Source organism: Atractosteus spatula, chromosome 5, assembly GCF_055471065.1.
Source record: "Atractosteus spatula isolate fAtrSpa1 chromosome 5, fAtrSpa1.hap1, whole genome shotgun sequence".
Taxonomy (NCBI): Eukaryota; Metazoa; Chordata; class Actinopteri; order Semionotiformes; family Lepisosteidae; genus Atractosteus; species Atractosteus spatula.
Genome location: NC_142710.1, coordinates 19943744 through 19965853, shown reverse-complemented (window position 1 = coordinate 19965853; position 22110 = coordinate 19943744). Strand labels below are relative to the sequence as shown.

General features: G+C 36.7%; 1 protein-coding gene across 1 annotated transcript in view; it reads left to right on the top strand.

The window, feature by feature from the left end:
* The window catches only part of pcdh15b (protocadherin-related 15b), a 190866-nt gene that overhangs the window by 56668 nt on the left and 112088 nt on the right, over nt 1–22110 (top strand). The window contains exons 8-9 of the mRNA XM_088915772.1: nt 18449–18557; nt 19577–19689. Of these exons, the coding sequence (XP_088771898.1) occupies nt 18449–18557; nt 19577–19689 (222 nt within the window). The remainder of the gene's footprint in view (nt 1–18448; nt 18558–19576; nt 19690–22110) is intronic.

Sequence of the window (22110 nt, the reverse complement as noted above, 5' to 3'; positions counted from 1 at the left end):
ATCAATGATTTTGAGGATTTTGAATGCTTGTGTAGGGGTTTTGTGATTTTACTGAGACAATTATTAATTGTAACAGTAATCACGAGGTGGTCCGTTACGGCTTTTAGAAAATCAACCGTCAGAACAACTAACAACGCACACACACACACGGATTCAATACACGAGATACATTTATTAAACATAAATTGTGCACCAAACATATACCAGTCCACCTGGATACACTGTGAGGGTTATCAATATACAAGGTATATAATCTCGAAGAGATGCAAACACAAAGAGATACACAACAGAGAATATATTTCAATATATCGTTCGGCTATACCAAATCGCTTATCAGTGTTATTACCCACTGTTACACTAGACTCGGAAATAAATACATTACTCATGAATTAAATCGATAACAACTTGTGTTGAGGTAACAAATTCTCGAGAGGCAATGTAGAACATGGGGTTTACTTATCCACTGTGTATGGATTCGGATTTCCCGGCACGAACACCAAACCAGCTGACAGGCTCTGTTGCAACCTCTGTTCCAGTGGTCGTCCAATAGGCGTTGTCCCGGCGTCCTCTGGCTACCGGCCAACCAATTGAGGTGCAGCTCGGAGTAGAGGAATCTAACTGCGGCGTGCAGGGCAGTCGTTGCTCCCAGGTGTCTACTAGTAGTCCGGCTGACTAGTAGAAAGTCTCTATGCACAGAGTGTGACCGCGGGTCCTCGCAAGTCACTCTTTTGCACAGGAAGAAAACTGGTTCATTCCCGGTCCAGCGCTGCTTCTGAATAAGCTATTCAGGTTGTCGACAAGGGTCCAACTGTAGGCTGCCGTTGATCAAGCGGAGCATTCACGTTGGTCGTTGCAGAATTCTGAGTACGTACGGGATCCTCGGCCGCGCGCTTAGAACAAAGTCCAAGTCCCAGTGCAGACAACAGCGGTTGTCACGTGATTGTCTCTGAGGGTGCATGAAAATGGCCAAGGAGAGCCCCGACCTGAGCGTGTGCTACCTTTTTGACCAAGACACAGATGTGTGCTGATTGGTTGAGAGTTTGGCGGGCATTGGTTACCACACCCTGCCAGTCCCTGATTGGTTGATCAAGGTGAGATATGAGTCACTTACTCCTGACACTTAGGAATGCAGTCCAGATGTCCTTCTGGCACTCCCTAGACGGATAGGCACCAGGAATGACCATTGATCATGATAGCCAGGCTTAGCTAAGTGCATCCCCATTTGGGAGCTGTTTCTTATCAAAAGAAAACACCTTAAATCAGCCTGCATGAATAGCTTCTCTGTGGCTGCACCACAGAGATGAAGAGAGAGATGGGGCCTCAATTAGGAAAGCACAGCAACACTTAATTCTGTCTTATTAACAAGCATTGCCACTACACTTGCATATGGTCTCCTCAAGTCATCATGGCCCCTGGTGGATGTTTGATATAGTTTTTTTTCTGTTTATGACTATTTTGAGATGTTCATCGGAGAATATGGGACAACAATAATTTGCTGTCTCCAAGGAGCTGAGGTGGCTGGTGTCGTAGAACCGACAGGCCCCTAGCGGAGGCAGACAACAACTCGGTTGTTTTTATCCATCAATTCAAACAACAATATAAACAGCACAATGTCAGCATAACATATTGATAAAGACATGGTGTGCAAAACAAGACTTCAGAATTTTTGACCACTGGAAAACCTGTCCACGATAATGAGATGGACAGCAGTCATCTTGACACAAGGATTCCTAAAAAAAACAAAAACATAAAACCATTTAAACTAGAATGGAAGGGGGAGAAAGGAAAGAGGATTCAAAAGTATGATACATGGAAAGCAAAGTCAAAAAGAGACTGAGGGGAAAATATTCCTAAGATGTGGTGTTAGGAGAATAAGATAGAACAAGTAATGGTTAATTCCATGAGATATGTAGGAAGATAAGTTGTTCAGCATTCTTCAGGGGTTGGGGAAAGAGAGGAAGGTAGCAGGGATATAAAGCACAGATTTTCAGACTTATCTCCCTGCATTTGAACACTCTTTCTCAACTGCTCTGTGCCCATCTTCACTTGCTGTAGTGTTTGTTCCCCTGTGCTTTGTATCCCTGTTACCTTCATTTCTCAAGAAGTCTCAACAATCAATACGTGTTTTTTTATTTCTGCATTTCAGTGTGGAATTAACAGTTACTGTAGTCGTTCCTTTGCAGCCAATGCATGCCGATGCAGCTCCGCTCTAAGAGTATACAATAGATGCCAATTAGAACTCAACAGTGTATAATAAAGTTAAGAATTTATGTGCTAAATTAGAAGTATTGTTTATGGGAGACTAACTTTATCCATATAAACTGAAAAAAAACTACTGTATAGGAATGTCAAAAGCAAAAAACACAATTTCTTGTTTCAGTTGTTGGAACATCTACAGTACATTACAAGAAGAACTACTTGTGTTGGTTTTCTCTCTGTGAGGGAAACAGATGTCAGAGAACCATTTGGGAACTGTGATCATAATGTGCTTTGAATTTGACATTAGAACAGTCTGGGCTGAATCCAAATCAAATATTTAATATTTTGGGAAAGGAGACTTTGAAGCAAGACGGAGCTTAACAGAAGTAAAATGGGGTAGGACAGATATGGAATCAATGGCAATGGAAATAGTTTAAACAGATTGTGCTTGAAGCACTCTTATTCCAAGAGTGAGTAAATCAAAAATGAAACTCAGTATCCTAAATTTTTCAACAAATCAGGTAGGACAAATATAAGAAAAAAGAAAGCACTTCATAAAATTATTAAAAAAACAACAAGATTCAGTTGAATATGATTACAATGAATTTCAAGCACAGATACAAAGGATATTAGATAGGCCAAGAGGGAAACAGAAAGGAATATTACAACAAAGCTATTTGCCTTTCATTATTCTAAATTTATTTTTCACTGAGGTGTTCACTAAGGAAGACAACAAGATATATCAGGTAGCTAAAGGATAAATATTATTAACAGAGAAGCAAACGTGTTTCAGGTACTAGATTTACTCAAGATTAATAAATACGTTTGGCTTGATGGAATCATGCCAAAAGCACTTAAGGAAACAAGATTCATATAAAAAACTGTCACCTGTGTTTCTAAGTTCAGTAGTGAAGTATGTGTAATAATACAGGTATGTGCAATAATAAAAAACTTAAAGGATTAGTAAATGCCTGATAAGCATATGCAATTTAACTGTTTTTTCTTCATTCAGCATAAACATTTTCCAAAAAAGTGTTTGAAGTCTTCAAAAACAATTATGGAAACATAAAGCAAACTTTAATCCTTTGGAGAAAATATATGTGTGCCTTGTTTGCTTGTGAGTACAATAATCCTGTTACAATCTATACAGGCATCCTAACAGTCTGTCATTTTAGATTTCTGCTGATATTCATTGTTTTTAGAAGCTGTCTGTCCTCAGTGTGAAATCTTGTGATAAGATTTGCTGAAAACCAAATGCCACTCTAAGCAACTGAAGCATGAAAAGGCAAAAATTACAAGAACGTGAATTCACAGGTAATTAGTTTTACACATTCAGCTTCAGTTCCTTGAGTGGCGACACTGATTAATAGAAACTGTTACTAATTTCAGTGTAGAAAGTGTTGCTACAGACAAGAGAACCTTGAGCATAATCAGAGGACAGTCACGCAAATTAAAAAGGAAGACAAAAGTGAATTTTCTTTGCCTTTTGTGATAACACTTGTATGGTTAATCCCTGAAATGATCTGGATGTGACTGAAATTTTTTATTGAGGAAGTCCATTGTGATCCCGTTTTTCAAATGTCATATTTATGTACACAGTTCCTTTTTATAAGCCTCTAAATAATGCCACCTAACACAATATCTCTGCTGTGGCTGCTTATCTGTGCATTTCAGTTGCTCAGAATTACACATCCTTGTCACTAATGCTACTTTTTCTGATAGGCCCCCTTATTAAATCATGAGACAAATGTTGAGGATGGGTCAGGAGAAAATGACTGTATCACAATTACATGATTGATATCTAGCAAACATAATTAAATGTTAATCTTCTGAATTACAAATGAAGGCACTGCTTATGAAGCATTTTTGGTATAACAATATTAAAATTATAGCATACAATTACTGTCACTTTCGTTTTAATTAAGTAGTATATTTTCTAGCAAAATGTATTATTATTTTGCTTATCAAATTCCATTCTTTTAACTATACCCACATTTCATCTGTTAATTAGATGCCTTATGCTTTGGTGACATTTATGTCACAGTGTAAACATCTAACATTGTTAAAGACCTTTTAGAGATTTAAATAGTAAATACGATTTTGTGCGATTTTATTGGCTTTAGCTTAATGTGTGTGTTGAACATGCAATCAGGAAAGGTCTTCATTCTGCATCTTAAAGTTCTTTTGAATGTAATTTGTTGTATTGTCACAGGGTTGGTTCATCACAAAAAAGGCATAGCAGTTAATCAAACAAAGATTTTAGGAAGATTAAAAAGTTTCTTGATGTTTTTGGAATGTTACTCATCCTGATATATCAAATTAAATGTCAGTTCATAGTCACTCATTTCATCAAATGACCCTCTACAGTGGTTTGAGAAAACAGGTTTTAAATCATAGTTACTATAGTATTAAGGCACATTTGACATTGTTGATAACAAATGTATTCAAGGACACATTTTATGATGCCTGCCAGACAGAACACTACAGTATGTGCAACACAAAGCCTATGATCAGGTATTCATCAGCATCATAAACATTGGCTATTATCAGTCTCCTGATGAAAAAACGTCTTCTCACCAAGGTTTCTCTCACTCACCAGGACTGTCCATTATGTCTCTCTGAACACTTTTAACTCAGAATTTCAGCTTGTTGAATTACTCTGTCTCTCAGCTGGGCTCCTTCTTATTTTGTATGAGTAAATAGAAAATCCTTTGAGAAAAAAAATACAAGCTTGTACAGCCAAAAAACATCTTTAATTGTAACTATCTCTCTAACAAGGAACACCTTGCAGGTTTATGGTGCGTATTAAGAGCGCGCAGTCACTAAAAATCATTGGGGTGAGTATTGATTAGTTCTTGGCGTTTCACAATTCTGAAAGAACAGAAGTGTCAGAAGTGGCAGTTCCCATAAATAGACAGACGCACAAAAGAATTGCAACAGAATATTGACATCAGAACTTTGCAAAATTAGTACAGTGTATAACCTCCCTGGGTGTTCACAAAATATTGGAAGTACTGAAACACAGAAAATAATAATATGAATGTAAGCAAGGCTTAAATTATTTTAGCCAGTGGAATGGACATAGTGCATGTTTCACAAATCAGTCTTAAATACAGAATTCTGTGATTTTTATATTCTTTGTTGTACACGGTTATAAATTCTGTTTAGATTTTTAACATTTTTTAAAATTAGCTCACCACACTGACCCATAAGTAGAGTTTAATTTTGCAATGTTAGGGAATCAAGCATAACAGAGATAATTAGTTATTAGTGCGGTAGATAATTTTCTGGGGATATGTTAAAATAAACATGTAGCATTCATTTCATAACATAAAACAAATATGTTTTTGAAGAAGCATCTTTCCCTCATCTTTCCCTTTTTATTTTAGCAGGAAATGCCAGCTTTCTCAGTTAGACTGGGTCATGCTTTCTTCTCCTTTTATTTTGATGGTAGTAAATACACTGTAAATACACTGTAAATACACATTGATGGTACAATGCACTGGCATTGTACCAACGGTCCTCAAAACTGCTGCCATTACCCCCGTGCCAAAAAAGCCTAACGTGGCTCTCGACAATCTTAACAACTTTCGCCCCATCTCCAACTTACCCTTTCTCTCTAAAATTCTAGAACGTGCTGTCACACTTCAGTTACATAACCACCTCATGACAAACAACCTTTTCGAACCCCTCCAATCTGGCTTCCGTCAACTTCACAGCACAGAAACTGCCCTGGTCAAAGTCACCAACGATCTCCTAATTGCTTCTGATTCTGGTTCTCTTTCCATACTCATCCTTCTTGATCTCAGTGCTGCCTTTGACACTGTTGACCATAACATCTTACTTTCTCGTCTCGAGACTGTGTTTGGAGTTTCTGACACTGCCCTCAAATGGTTTAAATCTTACCTCACTGATCGCTGTCACTTTGTCTCTCTCAATGGGTACAGGTCTGAAATTGGTCTTGTCAAGTCTGGTGTCCCCCAGGGCTCAATACTGAGCCCCTTGCTCTTCAGCATTTACATGTTTCCACTTGGTCAGCTTTTAAGATCACATGGCCTCAGCTTTCATTTTTACGCTTACGATACTCAAATATACATCCATACCAAACCTGACACTGATGTGGCTGTCTCTATTCTATCTAATTGCATCTCTGATATAAAAATTTGGATGACTCAAAACTTCCTTCATCTTAACTGCGACAAGACTGAAGTCATGCTTATTGGTAGCCCCCATCAACTTCGTAAAGCCAGTCCTGTAACCCTATCTGTAGATGGCTCTGTACTTGAGCTTCAATCTAAATTGAATTTAGATTCAAAATTGGGGTTATATTCGATTCTGGCTTAACATTCGACCCACATGTACAGCATACTGTCAAAACATATTTTTTTCACCTTAGAAATATCGCAAGACTACACCCTATGCTATCATTAACTGTGGCTGAAAAGCTGATCAACATATTTGTATTATCTCGAATTGACTACTGCAATGCTCTACTCGCTGGGGTATCTAAATCTACCCTGAACAAAGTGCAGTATGTCCAAAATTCAGCAGCCAGAATCCTGACCAGATCTAGTGCAAGTGTTCACATTACTCCTATCCTGGAGTCCTTGCACTGACTTCCGGTCAAATTCCGCGTAGACTTTAAAATCCTCATGCTCACCTGTAAGGCTCTACATGGCTTGGTACCTCAATACCTGTCTGAACTATTATCGCCCTACTCCCCACCTCGCAACCTCCGCTCTTCAAATTCTTCCCTCCTTACTGTCCCCCAAGCCCGTCTACATTGTATGGGTGACAGGGCCTTCTCCTGTTATGCCCCCAAGCTCTGGAACTCTTTGCCCAAGGATATCAGAGAGTCACCTTCTCTAAACTCCTTCAAATTCAGACTCAAAACCCTCTTCTTCAGAAAAGCCTTTTCTTAACTGGTCCCATTCTTCACCCCTCTGCTCTTCTTAGTACCACCTTCCACGGTCTCCTCTATTGTTATTGTAATTGTAATTGTGTCTTATCTTGTGTATTCTTCTTATTTATTGTTGTATTCTTCTTATTTATTGTTGTTGTCATCCTGTAAAGCGCTTTGAGAATCCACCTTTAAAGGCGCTATATAAAATAAAGTTTATTATTATTATTATTATTATTATAAATATAATGTACTGCACAATACATACTTTACACTGCCTTGCAAAAGGATTCCCCTCCTACCAATGATGTTAAATTGCATTTGATGTGTACAGTACATATTTTTAAAACATATTTACTTTTTAATTTTCTTTAATATTTCTGATGACATGTAACTTCATTTAACTTTCAATCATAAATGTGTTTAAAATGTGTCATTTTTAACCTGGGTTACAGTTTCTGTGAATTTTCAGGCAAATCAAGCTCTGTCAATCTACTTTTACTATTTGAGGCAGTTCAAAAGCTCTGAGAAGACAAATTATATAGGAAGAAATGGGAGCCAGAAATTCACCATACATTATAGAAAGAAAAGCTGGCAGTTTAAATGTTCCTGGCTTCCTTAAACCTACAGCAGAGAGGTTTTCAGTGTGTATCAAAAACTCCTTCATATTATCTTCACAAAATGGGCACTGGCTCTGGCCTGTGTTTATTTAAAAAAAGCAGGTAAAACATTTTAGCAGTGTCTGTAATAACTCTGAAGTTTCTGACACATTTCAGTGTAGACAGCATGGCAGTATGTGTCAGTCAAGTGGTGCTCAGGGTCCTGGGTTCAATTTTTGATCCTCAGTTACCTGTGTGGAGTTTGCACGTTTTTCCTGTGCTTGTGTAGCTTCCTTTTCGTTTCATTACTCAAAGAAGTGCTAGGTGTGTTTGGAATCAGTCCTGTGTGCCGTACTGTATCTCTCCACCATATGCCTTACGTGTAATAGGTTTGGGCTTTCAATGACCCTCACCAGGGTAAGTAGCTTATGGATAATTAATGTGGTGAGGTAAAAATGTTGCAGTGTATTGAGTGGTACTGAGTTCTTACTGTTTTTTTTTTAATATTTTAGAACATACATTTTTATTTGTTGTTATGTTGCATAATTTGGAAGTCTTCCAAAAGTATTTTCAAACTAAAAACATTACCTCATCAATCTGTAGATTAATTAATGCAGGTGCATATTTAAGATTATCTTCAGTGACTGTAAATACTAGTAATAAAGTATTTAACACAAAAACATTATATTAAGTAAAATCTCTCTCTTTCCTAACGTTAATCCCGCATCAGCAGGGTCCACTTGTCGGCACACCAGTCTCCATTTGGTGGTTTGAACCAAATCTTTGAGCTGATGTTGCCATTAACTGCGACCGAGAATACTCCAACCGGCGCGTTGCTGTGGGAGTGGGAGTGGGGGGGAGGAGAACAAAGTAATGTAGCCAATTCATAGAGGGGGATTATTAGGAGGCATGGGAAATATGGCCAGGACGCCGGGGTTACACCCCTACTCTTTTCGAGAAACACCCTGGGATTTTTAATGACCACAGAGAGTCAGGACCTCGGTTTTACATCTCATCTGAAGGACGGCGCTTATTTACAGTGTAGTGTCCCCGTCACTATACTGGGGCATTAGGACCCACATGGACCGCAGGGTGAGCGCCCCCTGCTGGCCTCACTAACACCTCTTCCAGCAGCAACCTTAGTTTTTCCCAGGAGGTCTCCCATCCACGTACTGACCAGGCTCACACCTGCTTAGCTTCAGTGGGTTGCCAGTTGTGAGTTGCAGGGTGATATGGCTGCTGGCTATTATATTAAGTAAAATAATTACGTAAAAAGGATACAAAAATTATATATACAGAATATTATATTAAGAGAGCATAAATAGATATGTATATAATATCAGAGATCAAACTGTATAAGAGCAGAGCCTAGTCCCTATGTAGTAGTATAAATCTACATGGTACCACAGCAGACTGAAATGGAACAGGTGGTGGTCTGATCGAGCTAGATTGACAAGCTGCCAAAACTGGAGGACTATGCCAACATAAATGCAAATGAAAAGGGCATTCATGTCATTTAAATTTCCTTTTGAACTTTTTCAAAAATTTGTCATTTTAAGTTCCCTGTTTTAAACCTGTCTGGCTTCTTCTCATGGCAAAAATGCACCATGTTCTGCATGGTTTGGCGAAATATGAATGAACATTGCCATTATAAATGAATGGCCTCTTTTCCTACTAAACATTCAGCATCTAAAATGGTTACTCAAAGACTGAGATGCATCAAAATGTCCAAAATTCCTGGAGCTCAATATTATTTAATGATAGTGTTTTAAAATTCCCTGTTGTGTAAACAGGTACTCTACAGGTCATGATTGTTAATGATCTGCATCATCTGGTTAAATAAGGAGTTTGATTATGAAGGTAAGGTATTCAGGAATCTCTGTAAACCTTAATTTCAAGTTTGCTGATAAGCATGTCCTGAGCTATAATTTATGATAGAAGGTTTATAAGATGAGAAATGTGCAACCTAAGGATCCTCTCAAGGTGTTTTGAGATTGAAGTCTGATACTGTCTGGTCTTTTTGTATTGCTGTTTGTATTGTTGTTTTTTTTTCATGAAATAAGTCTGGATGTTTTCTATTACTGATTAAAATGAGTGGAAGGAGAAAATTGTACTGTACTTAACATTGTCCAAATGCATGTATTTCTGCACATTTACTCCAACAGCTAAGGGATGTATTTTAAGATTTTGGTTAACAAGCATTTAAAAGAGTAATGAGAGCAAAACAACATTTTGGTATAGAGTACATAAGCGAAAAAATGAAGGAACAGGAAAATGTGACTGATGCATGCAATCACTTATTGTCACTCTGCATTGCCCTAAGTGATTGTCAATCTCCCAGCACTGTGCAGCTGATTGAACAACATTAATATACTTTTTTCAGCTAAATCTGACTCATGAATCTTTGGTGATTAGTTCACACACTTAAACAAATCTGGGATGTTTACAAGTGGACTCATTCTGACAGAATTATGTTATTTTAAGCATGACTCAACATTTTCTGGTTATATAGTTTAGATAAATCTCTTTCAACACTGGCAAATGTACAGTAGAGTCTTCACCCTTTCTCTCTTTAGGAATTTGGTTGCAGTTGGTGAACTGCCTTTAAGTCAACATTGTTACATTGTAAAGTATATCTACCTTGCATTACATTTGTACCCCTAGAATGACTTGTTTTAAACTAAATTGTTACTGACAATGAGGACAGGCACTTTCTTTTATATGTGCCCAATATATATTAGTATTAGTATTTTTTAAGAGCTAAACAATTTTTAAGAGTGGTTTAAGGAAGGAAAAATAAGAAATTACTTAAAAATGAAGTGAATTTGCATGGAACCAAAGGCTTTGAGAGATGGCTTATCTCCATAATCTCATGTACATGTCATGTATACTGTATGTACTGTATGTATGACATTCTATACTGGAATGATACTGCTACATTGGCTCATAATGTTGGACCCACATTAGCCTGATAAGCAAAATTGCATTGGCTCAATAAAACCTAATGGTGGTGCAACATTGGTCCAGGTTACTGGAAAATTGCAATCTTGGTCTTGACCAAAAGACACCTCAAATTCATGAAATTATGATTTATGGTAACATCATCTACCTATTGTATTAAGTTAAATGTTACAGTAACAAATTACAAAAAAAAAACAAAAAACAGCAAAATTAAGAAACCAGAGAGGATGAAATCATACAGTATATGAAAAACAGTGTAGGAAAATAAGAGATGTTTAATAATGAACACAGTGAAGCAGTAAATTTTTGTACAAATTCATATGCCCCTTCATGTACTGTAAAAGGCTGTCAGTTTTCTGTGCTATTAACATTGTTCAGAAATACAAAAGGCAAAATGTTCTGAAAAGTCTGATCTCAGAAATTGGTTTATGTAATTTAAAGGTTTACTTGATTGCAAAAGAGTCAAATGCATTAATCAGGTAGCCACAGTTTTAAGTAGAGTAGTCTTTAAGAACTCAAACAGAACATAGAGCTATGCACATTCCCATTATCCTGTTCTCAGACAAGGAGTAATAGTGAGCTGTTTCTCACTCTGCCACTGAAATCACTCAGCACACACAGCTTGACTGTGCCAATTCAGGATGCTGAACAAGTACTATCAATTATTTCTTTGCAGCTAAATCACACTGTTGTGGAACCACAGTAAAGACACACTTCTGATTTTTTTTATTTTAAACTCATGTTCTCTTAGTTTTCTGTTCATATTAAATACACAATGTATAATATTTTGTATTTAAACAATGTAGAAGTTGCATTTTCAGTGCCATTCAAAAGTATTCAAGTCCTTGCACAGTATTTATGTTTTATTGCTTTAAAGCTTACAGTCAGCACAATTTGAAAAAGTAATTATTATACCATATGTTATATACACAAACCACCCCACAATTTTCAATCCACCCCGTCCTTCGGATGAGACGTAAAACCGAGGTCCTGACTCTCTGTGGTCATTAAAAATCCCAGGGTGTTTCTCGAAAAGAGTAGGGGTGTAACCCCGGCATCCTGGCCAAATTTCCCATTGGCCCTTACCAATCATGGCCTCCTAATAATCCCCATCTATGAATTGGCTTCATTACTCTGGTCTCCTCCCCACTGATAGCTGATGTGTGGTGAGCGTTCTGGCGTACTATGACTGCCGTCGCATCATCCAGGTGGATGCTGCACATCCGTGGTGGTGGAGGTGAGTCCCCATTACCTGTAAAGCGCTTTGAGTGGAGTGTCCAGAAAAGCGCTATATAAGTGTAAGCATATATTATTATTATTATTATTATTATTATTATTATTTTAAAGCAAAAATAAAAATAATTAATTACAAATATGAATATGAAAGTAATATGAATTATATTTCTTTCATATTCATATTTGTATTAAATTCTTTCTATTTTTAGTTGATAGGAAAGAAAGTCAAGATTGCATAAAATGTACATTTAATTTAACCACAGAATTAACTTAATAAGCCACATACAGTACATAATTAAGGGTCCATGTCCATGAGCAATGATAGTGGTGTATATGAGTACAAATAAATGTATCTATTGTATCTGTGTAACTCTGTAACTTCAGTCAGGTAGTGATTTTCAACTTTACAACTATAAAGACCAAGGATCTTTCAAAATGATTCAAGGATAAAGTACTGTATGTAAAGGGACAGGTCAGCAGAAGAATATAAAAACATGTCGACAATCTATTTGAGCATGGTGAAGTCGATCATTAAGAAATGGGCATCACTCATGCACTGCCAAGGCGAGCAACTTTGAAAGAGCAATAGAGTGCAGTGGCTGAGATGGGAGAAGATGTCCACACAGTAGGTCAATATTCCTGGAGTTTGCAACAAAGCACATACTGTAAATAATACTGCAAATATGTGACAAAAGGTTTTATGGTCAGTCAAGACGTAACGGGAACTCTTTCCAAAGCTTTAGCTCTCATGCAAACCTAGCACAATCCCTACTGTCAGGCATGGTGGTGGCAGCATGATGTTATAGTTCTGCTTCTCATCCAAAAAGGCTTGAGCTTGTTCAGTATTGCTGCTAAGAGTCCTTCCACAAAATATTGAGTTCACAGGTCTGAATACTTGTGCAATCAACATAGTTCAGTTTTTCATGTTTCATTTTTACAGAAATTTGCTGTAATTTATCTTACCCTTACAATTGAATTTGAGCATTCAGATTTTAAATAATTTAGAAATATGTACAGTATGCAAAATGGGACAAAATTAGGAAGTGTATGAATACTTTTGCAAGGACCTGTATAAAGTTGTAAAGCAAAAAATACATTATTAACCTTCTCAGCAACATTGTACACTATTAATTCCTGTGTGGATATACAGGTAGTGTAGATTACTATTAATTATACCAGTTTTCACAAACATAACTTATTTGACTCCAAATACCAAGTGGAAAGCAAACCTTACATATTATATAAAATTATGTTGGCTATTAACTTAAAAAGTGGCTCATTAGTAGTATAGTATCAGTGTAATTCAAACCTAGCATTGAAACCAAGTGACAAGATTATAATGCTTTTAAGGGCCATCTGGCAATACACTCTGGTGTAGTAAAATATTATACTAGAAAATGATAGGGAAATAAAGACAAATATTTTCAGTCATTGCATTGAAAATGAAAAATTGTGTGGTTTTCAGAATTACAGACCCCAGTCTTTAAGCAAATATACCTTGGTGGGTTCAATAGACTGCGAAGTACAGTATTATATTTTCTTCTCATTCACTGAAGAGAGAATTATAAAGATTCCTACCAGGGGTACATGTGGATCTCAGGGGATTTTGTCTTAATTAATTCTAGCAATAAAATCCTGGATTTAACTACAGAGGACATTTCAGTCTTTGAGAGCCTGGCAATATTTTATTATTGTAGTTCTTAAATTATTACTCAAGAAATCTCTGTACAAGGCTCATTTGAAGTTTAAGGTTGATGACTTCACTGTTATTCACCAAGTTGATGCATCTTGTCGTATGCAATCTTATGCAAGATGCAAGAGTTGTTGTACCGAGCATGATAAAATCTGGGAGTCATTTTTGATGTTATTGTTTTGGATAGGAGAAATACTGTGGAGTTCTGAGAGACTTTAACTTGTGATTTGTGTATACAGTATACAGTATGTGCACACAGGTGTAGCACAGGCGTAGCATTTAAAGTGTTCTTTTTTGTTCAGTATTTCCTTTTCTAAAGGTTATGCTGTTGCAGACCCCTTTGAGAGCATAACTGTTTGTTACAAAACATCATTTTACACAGTTCAGAGATGTGCCTATAGAAGTTACAATTTGATTTATAGCAGTCACAGTGATGATAATTACAAGGGATTAGGATTACACTGGAACCAAGAGAAATAAATCTTTCCCTGAGGGGATTTTTCTTGAGTGCCATTTGTTGATCATGGGGATGCATATAGCAGAGGGCACATGAATATAAACCAATCATTATTAACAGTTTGTGTATTTTGTTGTGCTTTCCTCATTTCACACTTATGAAACAAAAAGCATATATTAATAATGGTTAAAACTACATACGTATATATTGTATGATAGGTGGTGATATACTGTATATGACTAATAACATCACATGGGAGAGTGCCCAGAAACATAGTAGGTTACATATGCACAGAAGTGTTTTTCTTTCTGTGGATGTGCAGACCACATACTTTATCAGTTTAATGATTGTATGACATTGCATGGCAGACTTTTTGATTTGAGCTTCATGGTTGTGTATTTAAGGTTTAAATGACCACAATCCAAAACCTGAAATTATATTCCGTCGATACTATTTTAAAATGTGACGTAAGTGATACGTAATTATTAATTTGGTCTTAATCATAACAGTCTTCTTTGGCAATTTTGATCTTAGTTACATATTTTTCTATACCAAATGTTAATGAAGATCATTACGTGAAAGAAGCGTGATCTACAGTATGTATCCTTACTGGATTTGCATCCTAACAGTATTTTGACAGGTATTTCTTTCTCTAGAGAACAGGTTAACATTATATTAACTACCTACCATACTTACCTTTTATAATAATAATTAATCATAAATAATTCCTTACACTTATGGTATATACCTGTAGCACTTTTCTGGACACTTCACTCAAAGTGCTTTTCAGGTAATAGGGACTCCCCTCCACCACCACCAATGTGCAGACCCACCTGGATGATGCCAATACGCTCACCACACACCAGCTATCAGTGGGGAGGAGAACAGAGTAATGAAGCCAAATTATAGATGGGGATTAGTAGGAGGACATGATTGGTAAGGGCCAATGGGAAATGTGGCCAGGATACCGGGGTAACACACCTACTCTTTTCAAGAAGCACCCTGCGATTTTTAATGACCACAAAGAGACAGGATCTAGAGTTTATGTCTCAGATGAAGAACGATGCCTTTTTACAGTATAGTGTCCCCCTCATTATACTGGGGCATTAGAACCCACATAGACCACAGGGTGAGCGCCCCCTGTAACATCTCATTCAGCAGCAACCATTTTTTCCCAAGAGGTCTCCCATCCAGGTACTGACCAGGCTCACACCTGCTTAGCCTCAGTAGACTGCCAGTTGTGAGTTGCAGGGTGATTTAGACTTTGGGAATGTACAGTGCCTTGCAAAAGTATTCACCCCCCCGGACTTTTTCACATTTTATTGTGGTACAGCAAGGGACCATGTTGTATTTAACTGAGACTTTTGCCACTCAACAGCACAAAGTACTCTAGAATGTCAAAGTGGAAAAAAAAATCCAGACATTTTACTAAATTAATTAAAAATAAAAAACAGAAAATAATTGAATGCATAAGTATTCACCTCCTTGCTTTGACACACCTAAATTACCTCTGAAGTAACCAACGCTCTTCTCCAAGTCACATAATTACTTGACTGGGGTCCACCTGTGTGCAGTTGATTTCAGAATAAATACACCTGTGTATGGGAGCTTCCCCACCTTGTGTATTTCCAAGGAAACACTACACCAAGAGGACCAAAGAACATTCCAGGGCAGATCTGAGACACGGTTCTTGAAAAATACCAGTCAGGGGCAAGGATATAAGAAACTTTCCAAGGCATTGAATATACTGTACCTCGAAGCACAGTGAAGTCCATCATTATAAAGGTGAGAAAATATGGAACAACTGTGAATCTGCCCAGAACTGGCTGTCCTCCAAATCTGAGTGTCCAGGCAAGAAGAGCCATAGTAAGGGAGGCCACCAAGAGGCCTACGGCAACTCTAAATGAGTTACAGTCCTCTTTGACGGAGATGGGAGAAACTGTGCATGAAATAACAATAGCACGCACACTTCATAAATCTGGCTTATACCAAATCTGGCTTCATAAATCTGGGTGGCAAGAAGAAAGCCTTTGCTGAAAAAAACTCAGCTGGAGTTTGTCCAAAGGCGTGTGAGAGACTCAACAATTTTGAGGAAGATTCTATGGTCTGATGAGATCAAAATTGAACTCTTATGTTTGGTGCAAACCTAACACAGCACATCATGCTGAGAACACCATCCCTACAGTGAAGCATGGTGGTAGCAGCATCATGCTTTAAGGATGCTTCTCTGCGGCAGGGACTGGAAAACTCATAAAGATAGAAGGAAAAATGGATGGAGCTAAGTACAGAAATATCCTGGAGGAAAACGTGCTGCAATCCGCAAGAGCACTGTGACGTGGAAAACAATTCATTTCCCAACAGGACAATGACCCAAAACATACAGCAAAAGCCACACTGGAGTGGCTTAAAACCAAAAAAGGTTAATGTCCTGGAGTGGCCCAGTCAAAGCCCAGACCTCAATCCAATTAAGCATCTGTGGAATGATTTAAAAATTGTTGTTCCAATTTGATGGAGCTTGAGCAATTTTGCCAGGAAGAATGAGCACAAATTTCCGTGTCAAGATGTGCAACGCTGAGAGAGACTTACCCAAAGAGACTCACTTAACTCTGGGGGGGAATACTTATGCATTCAATTATTTTATTTTATTTTTAATTAATTTTAGCAAAATGCTATTAATTAATTTAGTTTTTTTTTCACTTTGAAAATTATAAAGTACTTTGTGTTGATGAGTGGCGAAAATTCTCAGTTTAATACATTATGGCTCTATGCTGTAACACAATAAAATGTGAAAAAGTCCAAGGAGGGTGAATAATTTTGCAAGGCACTGTATGTGGGGAGCATGCTGACAGATGGTAGAGCATATGAACATCTGAGTGTTTTATGGCCATTCTTAACATTTCACCAGCTGAATGCCTTTAGGTTCAGGTCCTGAATATTGACTTTAAAGTCTCACTCTTGTCATCCAAGGCTGGAGATGACACCCAGCCAAGAATTCACTCTATGCATCTATGAAGCAGTTTGTAAAGCCTTCTCTAAATGCCACATTACACCAAAAAACTGAATTATTAATCTTTGAATGAATTGTGTGACTGATCAATGTCATTTTAGCAACCTCTAAAAATGTGTTCAAAGGTAGTCAACATTTAAGTTGAACTTTTGTCAGGAAATTTAAATCATTCCTTAGTATTAGTATTTTTTTTCCCGGGTAGCAGTTTTTGGCAATTTTTTAATGTATAAGTTGGAGAATCTAACGCAGGCATTTCTCCTGCTTTTATCCAGGAGAAAAAAGAGGCACCATGAAAAGAACCCTCTTTCATTGTTGACGTGTTACAGACTGGTAGCCAAGCCAAGCCTGTTGTCCAGTAATTCCCTTGATAAGTGGTATTTGAAACATTTCCTGAACAAGCCTGGATAAGAGTTAATGTTCTGCAGTGTAATGAAAGTAAAAGATGTGATTCTTAGCTATTTTTATTGGTATTTTTAAAATAATCAAGTCTGTCATGGATCTTGTCTTAATTCACCAGTATTACAGGATTCTACTAATTTGTATGTCCATTTCTTTTTGATGTTTTATTACCATATACTTTATTTGATCTGCAGTAACCACAAACTATTAACTAAACAATGTGTTCTCTGAATTACAGACAGTTAAAGAGCTAAGAAAATTGGGGCAGTATATAGCTCAATTATAGACAGAGTGCAGTGATAACATCAAGACATAGTAGCTACACAACATTTTTGTGCTTTGGGTGATAAAATGCTTTAATTACTGGAGGCACTGTAAAGTGAACTGAACGAATTAAGTGAAAAAACAACATTTCTAATTAACTAGCAATTGAAAACTGTTATTTTGTGCTATCTATAGCATACTTTGACCTTACTAAGTATTTTTTAAGTAAAAAAAGTCTATGGCTACTAGCTTTTGGTAACTATGCACATTGCCTCATTTTTTGTCTCAGAACAGTCTATTTTATATAGTAATCAAAGTCAATACTGCACTGACCTACACTTCAGTTTGTATTGTGTGATATTGTACTATTATACTGTGTTTTGTCTGGTTATGATACTATTATGTAGCTCTTTAGCTTCTATAGAAATAAACAGTAATAATTTTAAGTTGCTGTTGTTACAAACATTTATTATGTTTGTTATTATGTTGTTATGTTTGTTTATTATTATTTATTAGCAGCTACTCTTCTCTGCAGATATTAAAAAGGTGGAAAGATATGTAAATATATATGATTATATACAGTATAATATATACATTTAAAAAGTATTAGTAAATTTTCTAACCTTCCACCTGAATATTCATTTCAGCAGAGTGAATAAAGGTACTGAACCAGCTGGCCTTAATGGTTGTGTGTATTTATGTCTAACTGTTGGACAAAAAAAAATCATTTCAGAGCAGAGTGAACCCAGTTAACGTCACTCCAACCATTCAAGCGGTTGATCAAGACCGAAACATACAGCCTCCATCTGATCGACCTGGTATTCTTTACTCCATCCTTGTTGGTAGGTGCCTGTCAAACACACTGTCATTTGCAATCAGTCACAGTTCACAATTCACCCTGGCTTTGTAGGGAACAATTTACTGTGAAAGCAGCATTAGATAATCAGTCCTGTACATCGACATCAGAATTGCTGGAATAGAATGCATTTACGAATTCTCTAGCTAACAGAGCAGTCTTCAGAAGGTCTTCACCTCCAGAAATTGTTCTTAGGCATGAGGGAGCTTGGTAGAACTCACCACAACCAGATGGCGCTTTTAACAAAATATGTTGATGATGAATGATGATGATGAATGATGCTGATTTCAAGCTTTCTGTTGGCTGTGGGATATCATAAAAGGAGTAGGAACTTTGAAATAAACACTGGGTTGACATTTTTGGAGAATTTATAAATCTTTCACTAAGGAATATTGTTTTTCTCTAAAGACACTAGAGAAATTTCTACAATATGTTTGGAGTTGACCTTCCTAGACTAGCTCCAGGGGGTCTGCGAATCAGTTTTTAATTTAGGCATCAGTTACACAACAAAAAAGCAAAAAGAGAAACCCAACAAACAAGCAAATAACATCTTAATTGTAGAGACATTTTCAAAACTGCACCACCACACAAATACTGTAGCTGCTATTGTTAGACTCAGAGACTTGAAGAACCATGCTGGGATCATAATTGTTTAAGAATGTGTGACAGTCACATAACCTGCCAGGCTTCTTTCCAATGAATTTCTAATGTGTTTTTTCTTCATTGTTCTTCATTGTTAGATCTGATATACTAATAATGTCCTTTAGCAGGAATGGTTAAATTGTTGGTATTTTTCACAAAATTTTTTTCTTTTACATTTTGCATTTTAATAGTGCCCTGCTCATGCTCCAGTTATTAAATTCCTGTTCTTGCTTTTCTTTTGTGTAAGCCATTGCTTTTGTTATATGACTGCTGAAAGAGGACTGATATTTCACATTTCAGTGTTCAAGCAAGAAAGGTAACTGCAAGCTTACATAAATCCTTCTTAAATTCCCTTCTTTTTAGGTACACCGGAAAATTACATGGAGTACTTCAGATTAAATGGATCTACAGCAGAGCTTCGACTTTTGAAGCCAATCAGCAGAGATTTATACCAAAAATTTGATTTGGTAATCAAGGTAATATTAATGTAACTTTTTATTTTTCTCTCAAATCCATTATAATCAAAAGAAAAGGACATTTTGATTTTTTTTATTCCCCAGGAAGACTGTAATTAACCATTTACCATTATAATGAAAACATTGTTTAAGTATACTGAGCATGTATGCTGCAGTGCTAAATCAGCATTAGGATGAGTAGCTGGACTGTAAAATGTTAAGGTAATAGTGCTGAGGTGGGAGAGTGATGATCTGTAAAGAGCATTCTGTGTTCCACAGGAATTGTCATTTTCAGTAAGTGAAAAAAGTTTGCAAGCCATCTTGAATTAATGGAATTAATTAGTTAAGCAAACTAAAAGCTAAACTGTGATCCTTTAAGTCTGACATTGTATGATTTAAATAAAAAACTGATAAAGTCTAATACCATTATATAAAACATATACTGTAGAAGGGTATATGTCAGTGTATTCTGCATGCCAAACAGTAGATACTGTATACAAAATCAGAAAGACAATAAGAAATATTATGCCATTTGACAACGAAGGTTATAATCTGCAAATGCGTCATTTTATGGATTAAACATCAAGCTTTGAGAGATATAAATTAATATACAGTATAATTATTGTTAAAACTTTGACTGACTGAGGAAGAGGTGAAATGTAAGCCTGTTTTCGTTACCCAGTTGTGTTTTTTGCTGGGCTGAAGTACTGTAGGTGTAGGTCAGATTTCTTTGCTGTGAATCACAAATAGGTACTATATCTCTCAAGAAGAGGGGGGGGGGGGTGATAAAAAGCAAAGAGTCTTTTAAATAAGGATTCAGGTAATATCCAAAAACTGTGGTAAGGAGATCCCACAATGACAGATCTTCCAAAGCAAACAAATCATTTTGCTAGGTTTTGTTTTAGTTTGGAACAGTCCAACTCTTTTGGGAAACAGCTAATCTTATCTTGCCTTTCTGATGAGGGAAGGAAAGCATTTTCTTTTACATCCTGCCTTAGATGAAACATAAGACGGACAGCAACTTAATGACCTGGTGCCTGTATTTTAATCCACCTCTGATTTCTTCGGAATCAGCAAGAGTGTGTGTATGTCTCAAGCCTGACCTTTCTGTGGAGCTCCAGTTAATGAGTTAGAACCACAATGAAATGGTTAGCTATTTGGGAATTTGAGATAGCATTCCTTTTAATATTAAAAATGAAATAAAGATGAGGGAAGTGGTTTTCTGAGGATTTGAATTAATAGTTTGACATGCACTGTAAAATTAAGAACACTTTTCGAAGATGTTCTGTTTCATATGGGTAGAATGTCCTTGGACTTATAATTTAAATCAGTTTGGAAAGCCAATGGAAACTAAACCACCACACTTGACTTCTTAATGTCTGATTGTCAAAAAAAGCTTAATTGCATTTTCCATAACCACCCTATCTAGTCTGCCAATATATCATTAAAATGCACTCTGTTTTAGGAAATTGTTCACATGTTTATCTCAATACAACGCAGTCAGGGGTAAAAATACTTTTAAGACTGCTTACTGGAGTGTAGCACAATTGCACATGACCAATAATGAATCCACTGAAGAAAAATTGTGTAATTAAAACCAAGGTTAGTAAATTACCCGTCCATCCATTAATGATCCAAAAGCTGCTTAGGCTTCCAAAGCCTAAAGCCTGGATCCAAGGCTTCCAAAGTGTGCCTTGGAAGCCTTGGGTGAGCCCACACCTTTGATGTAACACTGGCCAGTGCAGGGCAGATACACACAGTGTGTGTGAAGAAGGTGGGAAGAAACCTGAATGTGAGGATATCATTACACGTAAAAGTATTTATTAAGTTTTATTTGTTTACATCTTAAATGATATTATTAGCAAGAGAATACAGAAAAATAAGAAGAAAATAAGCATTTGTGTGTAGTATGAAAGTACAATGAAAAAGTATTTGCCCCCATCCTGATTTCTTCTGTTATTGCATATTTGTCACACTGGATGTTTTCAGATCTTTAGACAAAATCTAATGTTAGATAAAGGGAACCTGAGTGAACAAATAACACTTTTTATTATTATTTCATTTATTTAATAAACAAAGTTATCCAACACCCATATCCCCTGTGTGAAAAAGTAATTAATACTTAATAACTGGTTGCGCCACCTTTAGCTGCAATGACTGCAACCAAACGCTTCCTATAATTCAATATCAGTCTTTCACTTTGCTGTGGAGGAATTATAGCCCATTCTTCCATGCAGAGCTGCTTTAATTAATAAACATTGGTAGGTTTTGAGCATGAGCTGTTCGTTTCAGGTCCTGCCACAGCATCTCTATTGGGTTTAGGTCTGGACCTTGACAAGGGCACTCCAAAACTTTAATTTTGCTTCTTTTCAGCCATTCTGATATGGACTTGCTTTTGTGTTTTCGATCATTGTCTTACTGCATGACCCAGCTATGCTTCAG